Here is a 14,810-nt window from a genome sequence, read left to right on the forward strand (position 1 = left end):
AGATAAATAAGATATTTCATCTTATTTGAAAAAAAAAAAATTGATGCAGAATTGATTTTTTTGTTTCATCATTGAGAAATCCAGGTCACAGCAAAATTCCAGTTATAGCAACCAGCTTGTTGGAAGACTCCATCTTGATTGTTTATGTCTTGATGCAGTGGCTAGTGAGACAGCAGCTGTTCTTGCCTCTCAACTATGTGAATACTATCTAGTGAAACCTTCCAGCACTCTGTGTGACTAGACATAGTTGGTGAGAAAAAACAGCCCCTCTAAACCTACCTTAATCTACTATACTATACCATAACATGTGAACAATCCTGTTGTTTGTGTAAATTAACTGGATGTATGTAATGACTTGATTGAAATTTTCTTTCAGGCCCATTAACAATATGTTACCCTAAATAAAATGTTCCTGTCACTGGCATGACAAGCAACCAAGTAAAAGAATATGGAATACTCACGGACAGCCTTCTCAAAGAAATCTTTGTAGCTTGTAAGATATGCCTTTTCTGTAAAATCCTTCATAATTTCTATTGCTGATTGCTGTCAAAAGATAAAGGATGTTATAGATATTCATATCCTTCTAGATTCCATGATGATTTAAAAGTAATAAATATTTTCATATAATATATTTATTGGGTTGAGCAACTAAAAGTTCCACTAATGAAGGAACTTATGATTTCATTGTAACTAATCATTAATCAGACTCAGATATTTTTTAGTTGAAAAATGAAACTGATGAAAACAAAACTAACATTCCTATAAAAACACACCTGGGATATATAAGGGGCATTATTCAAGCTTAGTTGTGTAAAGAAAAAAATTTCTTCAGAGTTTCCAGAATAAACTAAATAAAGTTGTCTCTGAAATCTCATGCAAAAGTAATGACAGCATATGAAACCAACCAAGTTTTTTTTTTTTTTGTATGTGGAGACGACTACCTACAGATAATGACAATAATATTCCTACTTTGTGCACCATATATCAGAATTTTCTTTTAATTATCAGTAGGTCTTTCTTTTTTCTGTTGAGCTTGGATTTAATAGGTCTACATATTCTTCACACTGATATTGTGATTATTGTAGCTACCTGGTTAAATGTCTCGAGCTCAAATCTTTCTAGCGTATTCCATCATTTCATGTAATGAAACATGATATACTGTACATCCATATAATTATGATACATAAACTCACAAACCTTGCTGTCAGGCATTTTCATAGAGCGTGGCATGTTGATGATGATGTTGGGAATCTGCAATAAAGACAAATTTCAAGATGCAGTAGTGTGAGTGTATCTAATTAGTAATCAATATAAAGTGATATCCTAATGAAAAAACATACTTCTCATGCAATTTCAATTCTTGTTTTTCCCCTGAAAATATTGTACTGCTATTCTTGATGTCAATATCAATGATTGAGCAAGAACCAAGTAAAAATTTTTTAGATTATAAAGGTTATCAGGTCATAAGAGACTGGTGAAACCTCTATCCCCCATTTCTCAGATTTATCCTGAGAAAGACTCAAGGGATCCTATTCATTATATCGTCATCACAGATTCAATCAATATATCTCCTTTTACTAGCAAAATGGATTTGATGTCACTGTATCTGTTTTATAACAGCAACTAAGCACTGTTCTTATTAAGGTAGTTGATGACAGCTTAATTACTGCATGTATTAAGTAATGTCTCATTTCATGATTCACTGGATTTCCTAGCTTTTCTCTAACCTTTCATCCTTTTTAATCTTCGTCATTGCAACGTAATTTTCCTTTACTCCTCCTTAAACTTTTCAGTTAATTGTTGAGATACCTAACTCTTGAGAGTGTGATAATTTGGTGATAGGCTTGTCCTATTAAAATGCATAAATTATGTAAACATCTCTAATACATATGCGTACATGGAGCAAACCTAACAAACTGCACCCTTTTTGCCTCTCATATGATTCTGTGTCACATACCCTACATCTTATTCCAACTGAATTTTCCCTTTAGGTGCAGCCGCTTGTTCCATCCTCCCTACTTCAGTATCATCAACATAACTGCTAATGATGCATCATCACCTCATGCTCTATACTTCTATCTCCTCATTACCATTTATGTAGAAAATATATGTTTCCCTATACAGTATACAGTATCTACTGTGCATTTTTTTATAAAGAAACATGTGTCTTATAAAAATATAATGATATTGATATAAACATGGTCATTCCATGAGTTAGGATAAGGGAGGAGGACAGCTGGGCAGTAGCACAAAATGTAAACAGCATACAAACAGTAAGAAATGTTCACAGTCAGCTATCAAACACATGCTAAATTCATAACACTATCAGGTGTGGTAAGCAATTTACCTAGTTGTGTGTGTGCAAGGGGGTGGTGGGGTAAACTGCACTGTGTATGAAAATAAAATTAGTAGCAACCTGTGAAAAACTTATTTATCAGGTCCCCTCTTAACCTTCATCTTGAAGGAATGCAAATTTAAGAACTTGAATGTTGCTCCATAGAAAATATCCCTAGCTCATCCTTGTATTATTTTAGTTATTCTTCTTTGTAATCATTCTAATAAATCTATATCACCTAACTCATCTTTGTATTCTTTTAGTCATTCTTCTTTGTAATCATTCTAATAAATCTATAACACCTAGCTCATCCTTGTATTCCTTTAGTCATTCTTCTTTGTAATAATTCTAATAAATCTATATCCCTCTTATAATGTGGGAACCAGAACCATACAACTTAATCTAAAATTTAGATGAAATCTGACCATCATCAAATATAATATTAATATTACTTTAAGACATATACTTTTAACACTTCTATTCCTAGTACATTATTTTCTTTTTTCTAACCTCTGCATTGTTTTCTTTGACAGAGATAGGAGATAACCAAAACTAAATCTTACACCTCTATTGACTGTAAAAAACTTTGCGTAAGTACTTGTTTAGCTCAACAAAATATCCCAAATCTGAGATGGTGTGAGGTGCTTCAGAGATCTATATATACTTTCTTCCCAAGACAGTGAAGATGAAGGGAGGCTGGTTTATCACTGTTTGAAAGATTATGTTCTGCATTTCTTCCACACACAAACATAACACATTCATATATTCTTGCCATATGGCTGGGCACCTTAACCAAATTGAAAAAGCCAAAGGCATCATAAAGCAGCACTTTCATCAGTTGCCTCATGCATACCATCAAGAATGTGTTATGAAAGAAGTGGATTTGCATTACACCAAGTATTCATTCATTGTAAGTGGATTTCAGTTTGCAAAAATTTGACCTGATAAAATTTCACACAAATTAAACCTCACATAAATTGTACCAATTGTGGGGAAGGCCAATCTGAGTTATTTGAAAGTCTGAGTTACCTGAGATTTTTTTTTTTTTTCTTTTCCATGCCCGTTAACAGTAACAGTTGAAATTGTCTATCTGATGTATTACGTAAATAGATACTACATACATAGCAGGCACGGGCACATACATACATACATACACACACACACACACACACACACACACACACCTGGTAGCTGCTTCACAAACCAGAGGACCGGGGTTCGATTCCCCGGCCGGGTGGAGATATCTGGGTGTGTCTCCTTTCACGTGTAGCCCCTGTTCACCTAGCAGTGAGTAGGTACGGGATGTAAATCGAGGAGTTGTGACCTTGTTGTCCCGATGTGTGTTGTGTGCCTGGTCTCAGGCCTATCCGAAGATCGGAAATAATGAGCTCTGAGCTCGTTCTGTAGGGTAACGTCTGGCTGTCTCGTCAGAGACTGCAGCAGATCAAACAGTGAAACACACACATACACACACAACTAGGTGAATACACATACACCTCATGGTCCTGTATAATAGCATATTGGATATTGAAGGAATGTAGTAAACAGCAGATATATATATATATATATATATATATATATATATATATATATATATATATATATATATATATATATATATATATATATATATATATATATACACAGTACAAATTTTCTAGGGAGATAATAATGAAAAACCACTGAACTACAGACTAGTGTCCCTAACTAGTGTGGTGGGAAAAATATATGAATGGAATGTTAAAGATATGCGGATGAAATATTTAGAAGAATCACATTCATTAATTGAACAATAATTTGGTTTTAGAAGTGGAAGATCTTGTATCACAAACTTATATAATTTTTAGAGTAGAGCAATTGATATAATCAAAGAGAGGGATGGATGGGTTGATTGCGTCCATTTAGACCTGAAAAGGCATTTGATAAAGTACCCCATCAGAGATTTTTATGGAAAATAAAAAATATAGTGGGGTGTATGAAGCCACGTACTGGATTGGACAGCAAATTTTCTAAAGGACAGAGAAAAAAGAAAGTTATAAAGGGTGAAGAATCAAAATGATGTAGAGTTATAAGTGGAGTTCCACAGGGAACAGTCCTGGCATAGTGGATAAGGTGGTGAGCGTGGGATCGGGCAGGCGTCCACGCGTAGGTTCGAATCCCACCATGTACAGCCTTAAAACACTTTGCCATTTGTCAAGTGGTTTAAAGTTACCTACATATCACCATAATACCCAGGTTCTAGGTGGTTACACTGAAGATGAGCTTGGGGAGTGATATGGGCCCTAATATGGGTACCACTATAAATAAAATTGCCTGCGCCACTAATGGGCGGAAGCTGAACAGCGCTTCCAATACACTCTTCAAGTGTGCCTACAGGCACTATAGGCCTTACCGTAAAAAAAAAAAAAAAAAAAAAAAAAAAAAAAAAAAAGTGTAGTTAATGATATATACAGTGCCCAATATTCTGTCATGATATTCATGTCATGATACTCCTTGCAATGAGAATGCAGCTCCACAGTATCATCTTTTTTTTATTTTCTTTTTATTTATACCATGTGGGCTTTTCACGGGAATTTATCTGAATGGCAATATGAAGCCACCATCAGCACAATAATACAAATACAAATACATAAAGAGGTAAAATTCACAAAAAAATGCAATTTGACCACATAAAATGCCAAGTTATCTAAAGGGACATTTATGTAGTGTGGGCACAGGGTAGTTGTCATAAAAAGGGTGTTTAAAAATCATTGCTTTGATGTTACCTGTACATTTTTTTTCACTGATGCAACAAAAAAAAAAAAAAAAAAATTTGTCATTTGTTAACTGTTTTCTGTATGTCTTTGACTGTACCCATTACACACAATATTGATTATTTATGCCACACGACTTTGAGAAAAATTATGTTATAGTAGAGCAATTTCAGCCGTAGATTATAACGAAAATAATATCTGAAATTTCATCAATGTAAAGTTTTGGAACAGAGAATGTTGATTTTATTTTCAAAAACTTTTATTTTTCATTCATATGCATATGGTTGTAATATTTAAAAGAAAATAGTATAATTACATGTATAAAATTTGAATTTTAGACAAAGATAATCATGTCTTATAAATCTGTTGAGCTTTTATCAAATAATATAAATTATGTGATGTAAGAAAGGGAAAGGTGAGTGGATACTGTAACGGTAAGGATGGTATGCTAAGGAGAGCCAAGGTGGATCGGGTATGTGTGGGTGGCTCTGTAGGCCTAAGAAGGAAAGTTGCTGTACTGAGTGCCTAATTTAAATGAAGGGAGGAACTTTATGAGTAGGGATTTTGGAGTTGAGTACATAATAGAAATATTAAGTTGAGTGCATGCTAGAAATGTTAAGTGTGCTACAACACTGTGTAAGGAGGGATTGAGTAAGGAAAACAAAGTTTTGAGTATTGTATAAATTGGCACCCGGAGCAGTGGATTTGAGTGGGGGTGGGAAAGGACACGACCTGGGGAAAAAGGAATGGCACTCTCTCCTCGGGCACTGGTGAGGTGTGGACGCAACACTGTGAGCGAGGGTGACGCCGGTGGATTGAGGCGGCCACACATCACTGATCAGGTGGGTAATGTGATCAGGGGAGTTTTGTGGTGGTATAAAGTGAGTGGTGAATTTAATATGTGGAGTTGAGTGGTGGAATTAGGTGGGGAGAGAGTGTTGAGGGTGTCTCTCGTGTTTCTCTGTTGTTTGTTCAGAGTCCCGCGTCACTTTCATTGTCTTTGTTCTAATGTACTTCACTATATTTGAAATAAATGTAAAATTGATTTGGAACAGAGTTTTCCTTCAATGAAAATTCTGGCCCACGTTGTTTACAATACTGTATACTGTATATATATATATATATATATATATATATATATATATATATATATATATATATATATATATATATATACTGTATATATACTGTATAAGGAAGCATTTAACAGGATTCCACATGTGAACTACTATACTACTACAGAAACTGGAAAATATAGGAAGTTTAAAAGTAAAAAAATATTAACTTTTGGTAAAAGACAATTGTGAAGAACAGACAAACACGGCCAATAATACGAGATGATGTTCAAGCTGGAACAAGGTAACAAGTGGAGTATCACAGACAACTCTAATTATTTCAGATATACATAAGATATACAGAATGCATTAAATAGCTACATTAATTCATTTCCTGATGAAGCAAAGTTGCCAAGATGTATAAAGAGCTTAGAGGAAATACATAAGATTTAGATAAAATTTATGCTTGGGGTCTAAATTGGAAACTTAAATTTAATTAATCAAAAGCAAGTGAGATGTTTGGCTCCACATATAAGATATTAAGTAACAATAGAGTTGCTCTCACCTATACAGAAATTAATATGATGATAAAAATAATTACAGCCATGATACATCCCAAGTTAGAATACATATGGTCTCCTCATAGGAAGAATAAAAGGAAATTGGAAAGAGCAAAGAGAGCAACAACAAAGACAGTACCATACTTGAAGGAAAAGACTTATGTAGAACGACTGGAAGAAATTAATTTAACAACACTGGAAGAGAGAAGAGAAAGGGGAGACTTGCTAACAATATCAATATTGATAATATTAATAGATTACATGAAAAATGTAAACAGACAAGTTTTGGAAATGCTTACAGAAGAGGGGACAGATGTACAAGAGGACATGCAAAAATCAAGAAAAAATAAATGTCTGAGTGAGTAGGTGGTTACAGGTGCTAATATGAGCAAATTTTGAGAGAAATAGGATGACTGTAGATATACAAATAGGGCAAATGTTCTTTGGCTAGGACCCTGTACACACATTGTGCACAGAGTAATAATAGCAGACTCGGCTCACAACCAAGCTTCTTAATGTGTAGCTCTGTTCACCTAGCAGTTACTTGGTATGAGATTAGAGTTGCCATATGTCTGGATTTCTCGAGACATATCTGAATTTCAGATTTAATCAAGCAATAGCTGTAAAAAGAGACCTACAATTAATGATTTTATGTAGGTTGATATGATAGGAGAGAGAGGGAGGAAGAGTTTCACCAGCTGGCAATTGCTTTAGTATGGTTTTTGTCAAATAGCAAGTATGGGTCCTGCATGAAGTAAATGCTCCCAACATTCCCAAGATTCCCTTATGTTGCACAATGTACATCAGTCTTTAACCAACCTTGACAGGGGACAGTGTGGAGTACTATTTGCTTGTTTGTGATTTTGTTAAAGCCCCTAAACTAAATAAGTGGAGTTCTTTATTAATTTACGTGTTTTCCAATATCATAGCATGCGTTAGTGAAGTTATCCAGAATGTAGATAGTTCACAAATGGCAAACTTATATGGGATGTAACCCAAGGGGTTGTGGCTTTGCTTCACTGTCCTAGTGTGTGGTATATGAGTGGTCTGTCCTACCCAAAGATCAGTCAGTATGAGCTCTGATCTCTTTCCATAGGGAAACGACTAGTTGGGTGACCAGAAGATGACCATAAGTGACACACACACACATACACACTGCACAGTGTAGTGATTAGCTTACTCAGCTCACAACTGAGAAGACTTGGGTTCAAATACTGGGGTCAGCAATGCAAATGGTCAAGCATCTTAATGTGTAGCCCCTGTTCAGCTAGCAGCAAGTAGGTACAGGATGTGATTTGAGGGGTTGTCTCACTGCCCTGGTGTGTGGTGTGTGGTGTGGTCTCAGTCCTACCCAAAGATCAATTGGTATGAACTCTGAGCTCTTTCCATAGGGTAAAGGCTGGCTGGGTGACCAGCAGGCAACTGTAATGAATTGCACACACACACACACACACACACACACACACATACACATCTCATATACTTCAAATTCAAGGTTTATTGAGCACTTCTTCATATCATCATAAACTTTTTTTCTTGGTTGTAGAGCTTCTAAGCAGGAGTGAATTTATTTTCTTATTATCACTCTAATAATCACTCCTTTCCAATAAAATGGAAGTTGTTTACAGAAGTCGAGTCACTGGTCATATTTAGTCAGCAGTAGAGTAGATGCAGCAACAAGATCTAAAAGTGAATCCAACATTTTCATATACTTACCTGGCACAGGAGAAACCAAGTCAGTTGGTTTTACTGGATAAGCCTCTAATGATTTAAATATTACACCCCATTGTTTTGACAAAATTCAATGGCAGTGAGAAGTGCATACACTTTTTCATGGAGGAAGGACACAGTGCACTGTTATTTCCTTTTGGCCTCTTTGGACTATTTCACTGATGACAAGAGGGTTAGAGTATGTAGTAATGTTTCTATGAGCCCTTTATTTAAAATTCTACTTTGAGTTATGGTCACCTAACTTGAAGAATTGTTGTCTGAAATGGAATGCTATCCTTAATTTCTTTTTGTCTTAAAAACAATGTATTTTATGCAGTGAAATCTGTACTTATCATATTTTCCATCTCATATAATGGAAAAAAATAAATAAATAAACCCACCCTTTGTCTTATACGTACTCTGATAGTTAGGTTTTTGGCAAACCTAGGAGCTATTGTTACTGGTAAGAGAGTAACACACTGAAAAAATATGTTTCTACATTACTTGGTGGTTACAAATCAAAACAATGCAATAATATAAAACTAACAATATATTATTGTCTTGATGTAGATAAGAGACTGCCATTGTCCTCCTAAATATTGCAAGAATAATAGACAAGACTGATTTGGCCTTGTACTGACATAAAATTAAGCCTAAAGTTGAGCCAGTTTCATTAAAAGTATGATAGCTACCTTTGATTTAGTGCTATTGCAATATGAGCACTGCTGTTTAGGTGTTTCTATCAATGATGCTGAAGACCCAAATAAGAATGTAGGTTGCATATGCTCTTTGATGTTTTGGCTTATGAGAGATTACAACCGGCTGCAACAGCTTTTTAAGGGAAATATATTCTTCGTATTTCCAAGCAAATCCAATAACATTAGGTGAGCCCGACACTCCTACTTGGGTCTTAAGCATTGTTAACTGACAGAAGCACCAATCCAGTGGTGCTCAAACTGCACCAGTATAAAATCTGAGATATCATACTTTTAAACAATGAAGTTACTTTTTTCTGCATTTTATCCACTTATTAATTCACTTTCTTAAGCCTTATCATAAATTTCAATAAATTACCATAATTTTCTGATTTAATAGTTAAGTAACGAAGGATAAATGTCAAGAAGACTTGCATGGCCCTTATTTCCTATTATTTCAGATAAAACAAATGGAGTAAAATACTGCCTCTTACATGGTTTTTGGTTATAAGCACTGTTGTTGATCTAGATCCCACTAGCACCATTCTATCTAAACTTACTTAAGTTAAATGTAATTAACTGTAAAACTAACTTAACTTTGTTAACTCACTAAGTCTAACCTAATTCGACCTGTAAATATGAAAACCCTGAAACAAAACCTAGAAACTTAAGACAAAAAATGTACTGTACTTCAAAATATTTAGCAGAAGGAACTGTAGCCAATGAGACAGATTATGAAAGTAGAAGTGAGACCGTATCGATACTGGACAAATACTAAGGTATTCATTGGTAACTCCAAAATAAAGCAAAAGTTAGTATCTAGTCGAAAATGTTAAAAATAATGTTTAAAAATAAATACCAAAATCAATATTAGAAACTGAAAATGAAAGATGCTGTTTACCGAAGATTTTACCAAAACTGTTGTCGGATATTGTTTTCTCTTGTCTTACCTGGATAGCCTTTCCCTTTAAGCCATGTATATAACAAGTAAAAAATAAATAAACAAAAAACTGAAAAGGTATCACCAACAAATGCGTCAGTCTAACAAGATCAACAGGCAATAAAACATGTCTATAAAGACGATGGAAACAACAGCGCAATCAAGGATCAACCCGTAAGATTAGGGATAATAGTAATAAAGCTTATGGCCAAGAGAATGTTTTTTTTTTTTTTTAGAGAAGCTTTGAAAACACCAAGATCATTAAGTTCTACGACTGAAAGCTTAAGGGGAAAGATAATTCCAAGAACTGACGAAACGGGCTGATAAAATGTGGAAAGTCTGTCTGCATAAGGCAAGTTTTTTTTTTTCTAAGCCCACAACGTCCGTTTACATTTCATCACTTTCTAGGACACAATTATCTTCCTTATTTTTCATTAGTCATGTGATCTCAGGGGCATCATACATGATTTCTTGAGCTAGGAAAGGGCACGGTGAATATATTTTTAATCGTACATTCTTTGTTATTGTGAGAAGGGAACAACACAAGGCTCTACGTTTCTTTGGTTTAGATTAAGGAGGGATCAACGGTTAATGTTTAGTTGCCGTTTACCAAAGGTGATAAGTCATTAAAAAGAAAAACGTATCGGTATATCAATAGTCACCATATATATCTTCTTATGGATACTGTTACACTTTATCTAGTTCACGGATATTACCACAGGACAGCACAAACAAATGTCCTCCGTGGAACAGAACTTCGTACACACAAATGTTTCATGCATGCGCATACACAGTGCGCATAGCAGGCGGCATCTGCGCAAATACTGTGTGTGTGTGTGTGTATATATATATATATATATATATATATATATATATATATATATATATATATATATATATATATATATATAATATAATATTATATGGTCAATTTGCAATTTCATCCAACCATTGAATCTGATGCAGCGTTATTATTATTTTTTTTTTTTTTTCTAGTAAAAAAATGTAAATTCATCGGTGGTATAATCTACGTCTTTTCCGTCGCAAACTAATATTTTAGAGTAAAGATTTTTTTTTTTTCCAGTAATGATTTTTGTTCCAACTCCAACTTATGACCACCTCTCATTCCCAACGATCTTGAAGGATCTATTTGAAATGTTTTTAATTTATTATTATTTTTTTTTTTTTGGGGGGGAGCATTAAATCGTGTAATATGTGCGTTGCAAAAGAGGTCGGAAATCAACAAAATCACAAAAAATCATCTGAAAATACTTTGATATTGAAGGCGGCGGCTGACAGATGAGACAGCGAGCGTTGTCTTCTTATTTGGAGCGGCCGGTCCATGTGGGACTAGGGTTAGAGTTTTGTGGGACATGCCACTGCGATGCACAAGCCCAGTAGTCCTGCGGGAGACCCACGTGGTTCCCCGCCGGTGACCTCCGTACCTCCCCTACAGTCACCCCTACACCACCAATTCGGCAAATGTTAACTTGCCCGCCACACTTACACCTACTGCAAGTGCTACGACACCAAATCGTGCCAGGAATCCGAGAGGTTGAGTATCAAAACGTTATGAACTCGCGAGCGCCACACCCTCCCTGTGTGCCTGCGTTCGCCCGACTGACGCCACCACTGGCCAGACCGAGGCCCAGCCGCGCCGCCCAGCGCAGCGAGGAGGCTCCTCGCTGCCAACGGCACACCGCCACCACATCCCCCCCAGTTCTTCAAGAACTAAGGGACGTAGTCCATTTGCCACCTAGGCGGCCGACGTTCCCTACAGGATCGTCTCGGACCTCCCTCGTCGGGTTCGTTCCCGTACTCACGAGGTCCCAAATCTTCAGGAGCTAGGTTACTATCTCCCTCACCGGCCGACTCAGGGCCAACATCAACAGGCCTCTCAACAGGAGCAGGTTCTTGTGCCTTCCGTGAATCACGACCTGCTTCGGTCGAGACATTCTCACCGTTATCGGTGACCGGTCTGCCACCTTCGCCATTTGGCCACTCGCCGTCATCAGATGACTCAGCTGTGTCATTACTGACTGACCCGCGACGTCTTCTAACGTCGCGCACATGCCTAGGCATCCCATCAACGCACACGATGTGCTTCGACTTCACAGCAGTCACTCGGCCTGGGGCCCACCGTTTTGTGCATGAAGGAACTGGAGGTTTAACCCAGACTTCATCACCGACAGAGAAAGCATTCTTTGCTCCATCTTCGTCAACCTTCACGTTGACATCATACGGTATCCGCCACGGATACCTGAACAACCTGCCACTCGGGACCGTGTGGCATTCAGAGTCACGAGGCGTCACATTGTACCAGAAGGTAGCCTCCTCGGGAGTAATCCTCCCCCGCGCAGCCATCCTCTTGATGGTGCGATGGTTCCGCTCTACGATCCCATTTCCACTGGGAACATAGGCAGCACGAAATCTCAGAGAGATTCCCCATTCTGTAGCAAACTCCTCTACAGACGCCGACCTGAAAGCCGTAGAATTATCCATCAGCAATTCAACAAACGGTCCTCGCTCAATCACCACTTGGCGAAGTTGAGCAACAATGGCGGCTGCCGACTCATTCGGTAGCTTACGCCAGATGGCGAACCTCGATGGTCCACAGTCTACCATTGAAAGATATAGACTGCCGCAGTGATGGGTCACATCGACTGCAACCCGACACCAATCTTTCTCAACGGCCAGCTCACCCTGGCCAACGAGGTTCTCAGCCCTCATTGCAGGGTCGATGCGTTGGCACGCTTCGCACCCTGCAATAACACGCTTCACCTGGTCACGCGTCAGGTCAGACCTGATTTGCTTCCCAAGATAAAGTGTGCGGTCGACGCCCAAATGGTGCGGCAGATGAGCCGCCCATATGGCATCCGTCACCGTCCTTCCGGTACACAGAGCTGCCGAGACCAACTCGTCGGCTCTCGAGTCAACGGACTCACAATGACCGAGCCACCTTTTCGGTACTCGAGTCATCCTGTCAGCCTTATTCTCGATTGTAGGAACAAATCGAAAAATAACTGACAGCTCGTACTCGGCGATGACCTGCTTAATCACCAGCAAACGACGCTTTATAAGCATCTGCGCGGCGCCCTTCGTGCGGACACGATCACGCCCCTCAACTGTATTATCCAACCAAGATAATACCGTCCGGGAATCGGTGGCCACAGTGAAGGCTTTGAATCCCCACTGAATAGCCAGATTGATTCCCCGACCGACTGCCTCCAATTCAGCCACATTGATGTGGAGGCTGTCCGACTTCTTCCGAAGCCACGAAGCGTCCTCCACAATATCGTTATTCACCTGAATAACCACTCCCAGAGCAAGAGAGCTGGCATCTGTCCAAACAGTGACTTCACCTTGTTTGACATGCCAACGTCCTTTCACAGGATCTTCAAAGCGCGCGCGCGATCCACCAACTCGCTGGCTAGCTTACGCACACTGCTCTGAACCGGCTCATCCCATGAGCCTTCGGACCCGAGTCGCTTCAAGAAGCTACACGAGGCCCTCAACCACCCGGCCACAGGGTAATGTCCTGTCAGGCGGCCACATAATGAAAACAAGCCTCTCTTAGTAAGAGTGACTCCACTATCTGCCTCAGGGAGTTCACTCCCCCCGCGACATCTCCAGATGCCCACTCGGTGACTTGCTCAAAGCAATTCCAAGCACCCGACCACCAACAAGAGGCTCTGGTTCTTTCGATTCCAGTCCATATGCCTGCAAATGCTTCCGCACACGATCAGCACTCACTATGGACTCCTGCACCATTATATCATCAACATAATGGTCGGTGGCCCGACCCACATCAGGGTCCAACGAAAGAACCTTCCCCAGAATCATAGTCATGATTCTCGGTGCGCACGTCAGGCCAAAACCCAACGCGTCAGGGCGTAATGCACACCATTGTACCTTACTACCTGATACTGCCACAGATCCTTGGAGACATGAATCTGCAAATAGGCAGACTTAAGATCAACAATCTTAAGCTCCCCGGGCAGCTGTCTCCACTTTCGCACCTTCTCGGCGCACGGCTGTCTGCTCGTCTCCAGTATGAGACTCGACAAACTCGTTAAGCTCACGGTAATCCATTACCGGCCTAACTTTGTCCTTGGTAGGTTGAACGACAGCCAAAAGTGGAATGACGCCCTTGACGGGCCCTTTCCACTTTATCAACCAACCTTTCCGGATCCAACTCTGGACCTCCTCGGCATACCGCTCATGTACGCCCGGCGCCTGAGTACACTTGTACTCACCGACGCGTGTTTGAAGCCTCTCCGGCTCACCAGCCGACCAGCGCCAGCTGACGGTCCAGTGACTGTCAGTAAACACGGCTTCAAAATCCTTATCGGAAATTGTAAGTGGTGATGGGGCTGCACCACTCACAACTTCCCGTCTCTCCTCTGAAGAGACCCTCTCGCAAGTAGCCCCCCAGGTAACTACATAATTGGAATTGGCACCTCTCCTAATGCGAACGCCTCCCAACCGATCGATCACGTCGACCCCAAGAAGGCATTCCACACCAAGATTCTCCAATTCACTTACAACGAGTGCACACACCTTCAAGCGGCGCCCCTGCACCTCTACTCTCAGAGAGCATTCTTTCCCACTGGAAATCCTGCCATCCGCAGTAATAAAACGGCGGGCCTTATGGCCCACCAGTCCCACCGCCACCCGGGTGGACACCATGGTGCACCCACAGCCTGAATCAACCAGGCATAAGCAATCGCGACCGTTCACGACGGCCCTGACAACTGGCATA

General features: G+C 39.3%; 1 protein-coding gene across 3 annotated transcripts in view; it reads right to left on the minus strand.

The window, feature by feature from the left end:
- LOC123505692 overlaps nucleotides 1-14,810 on the minus strand; it is a 36,995-nt gene that overhangs the window by 14,521 nt on the left and 7,664 nt on the right. Inside the window, exons 1-3 of one of the 3 annotated variants that reach the window (XM_045257340.1) lie at nucleotides 10,765-10,856; nucleotides 1,198-1,251; nucleotides 462-543 (exon numbers count right to left, since the gene is read on the minus strand). In XM_045257340.1, coding sequence (XP_045113275.1) covers nucleotides 462-543; nucleotides 1,198-1,251; nucleotides 10,765-10,836 — 208 coding nt within the window. In that variant the 5' untranslated portion in view covers nucleotides 10,837-10,856. Of the gene's footprint in view, nucleotides 1-461; nucleotides 544-1,197; nucleotides 1,252-10,710; nucleotides 10,857-14,810 lie in introns of those variants that run through there. The other 2 variants (XM_045257341.1, XM_045257338.1) reach the window with 2 other exon arrangements.

The sequence above is a fragment of the Portunus trituberculatus genome, chromosome 18 (genome assembly GCF_017591435.1).
Source record: "Portunus trituberculatus isolate SZX2019 chromosome 18, ASM1759143v1, whole genome shotgun sequence".
Taxonomy (NCBI): Eukaryota; Metazoa; Arthropoda; class Malacostraca; order Decapoda; family Portunidae; genus Portunus; species Portunus trituberculatus.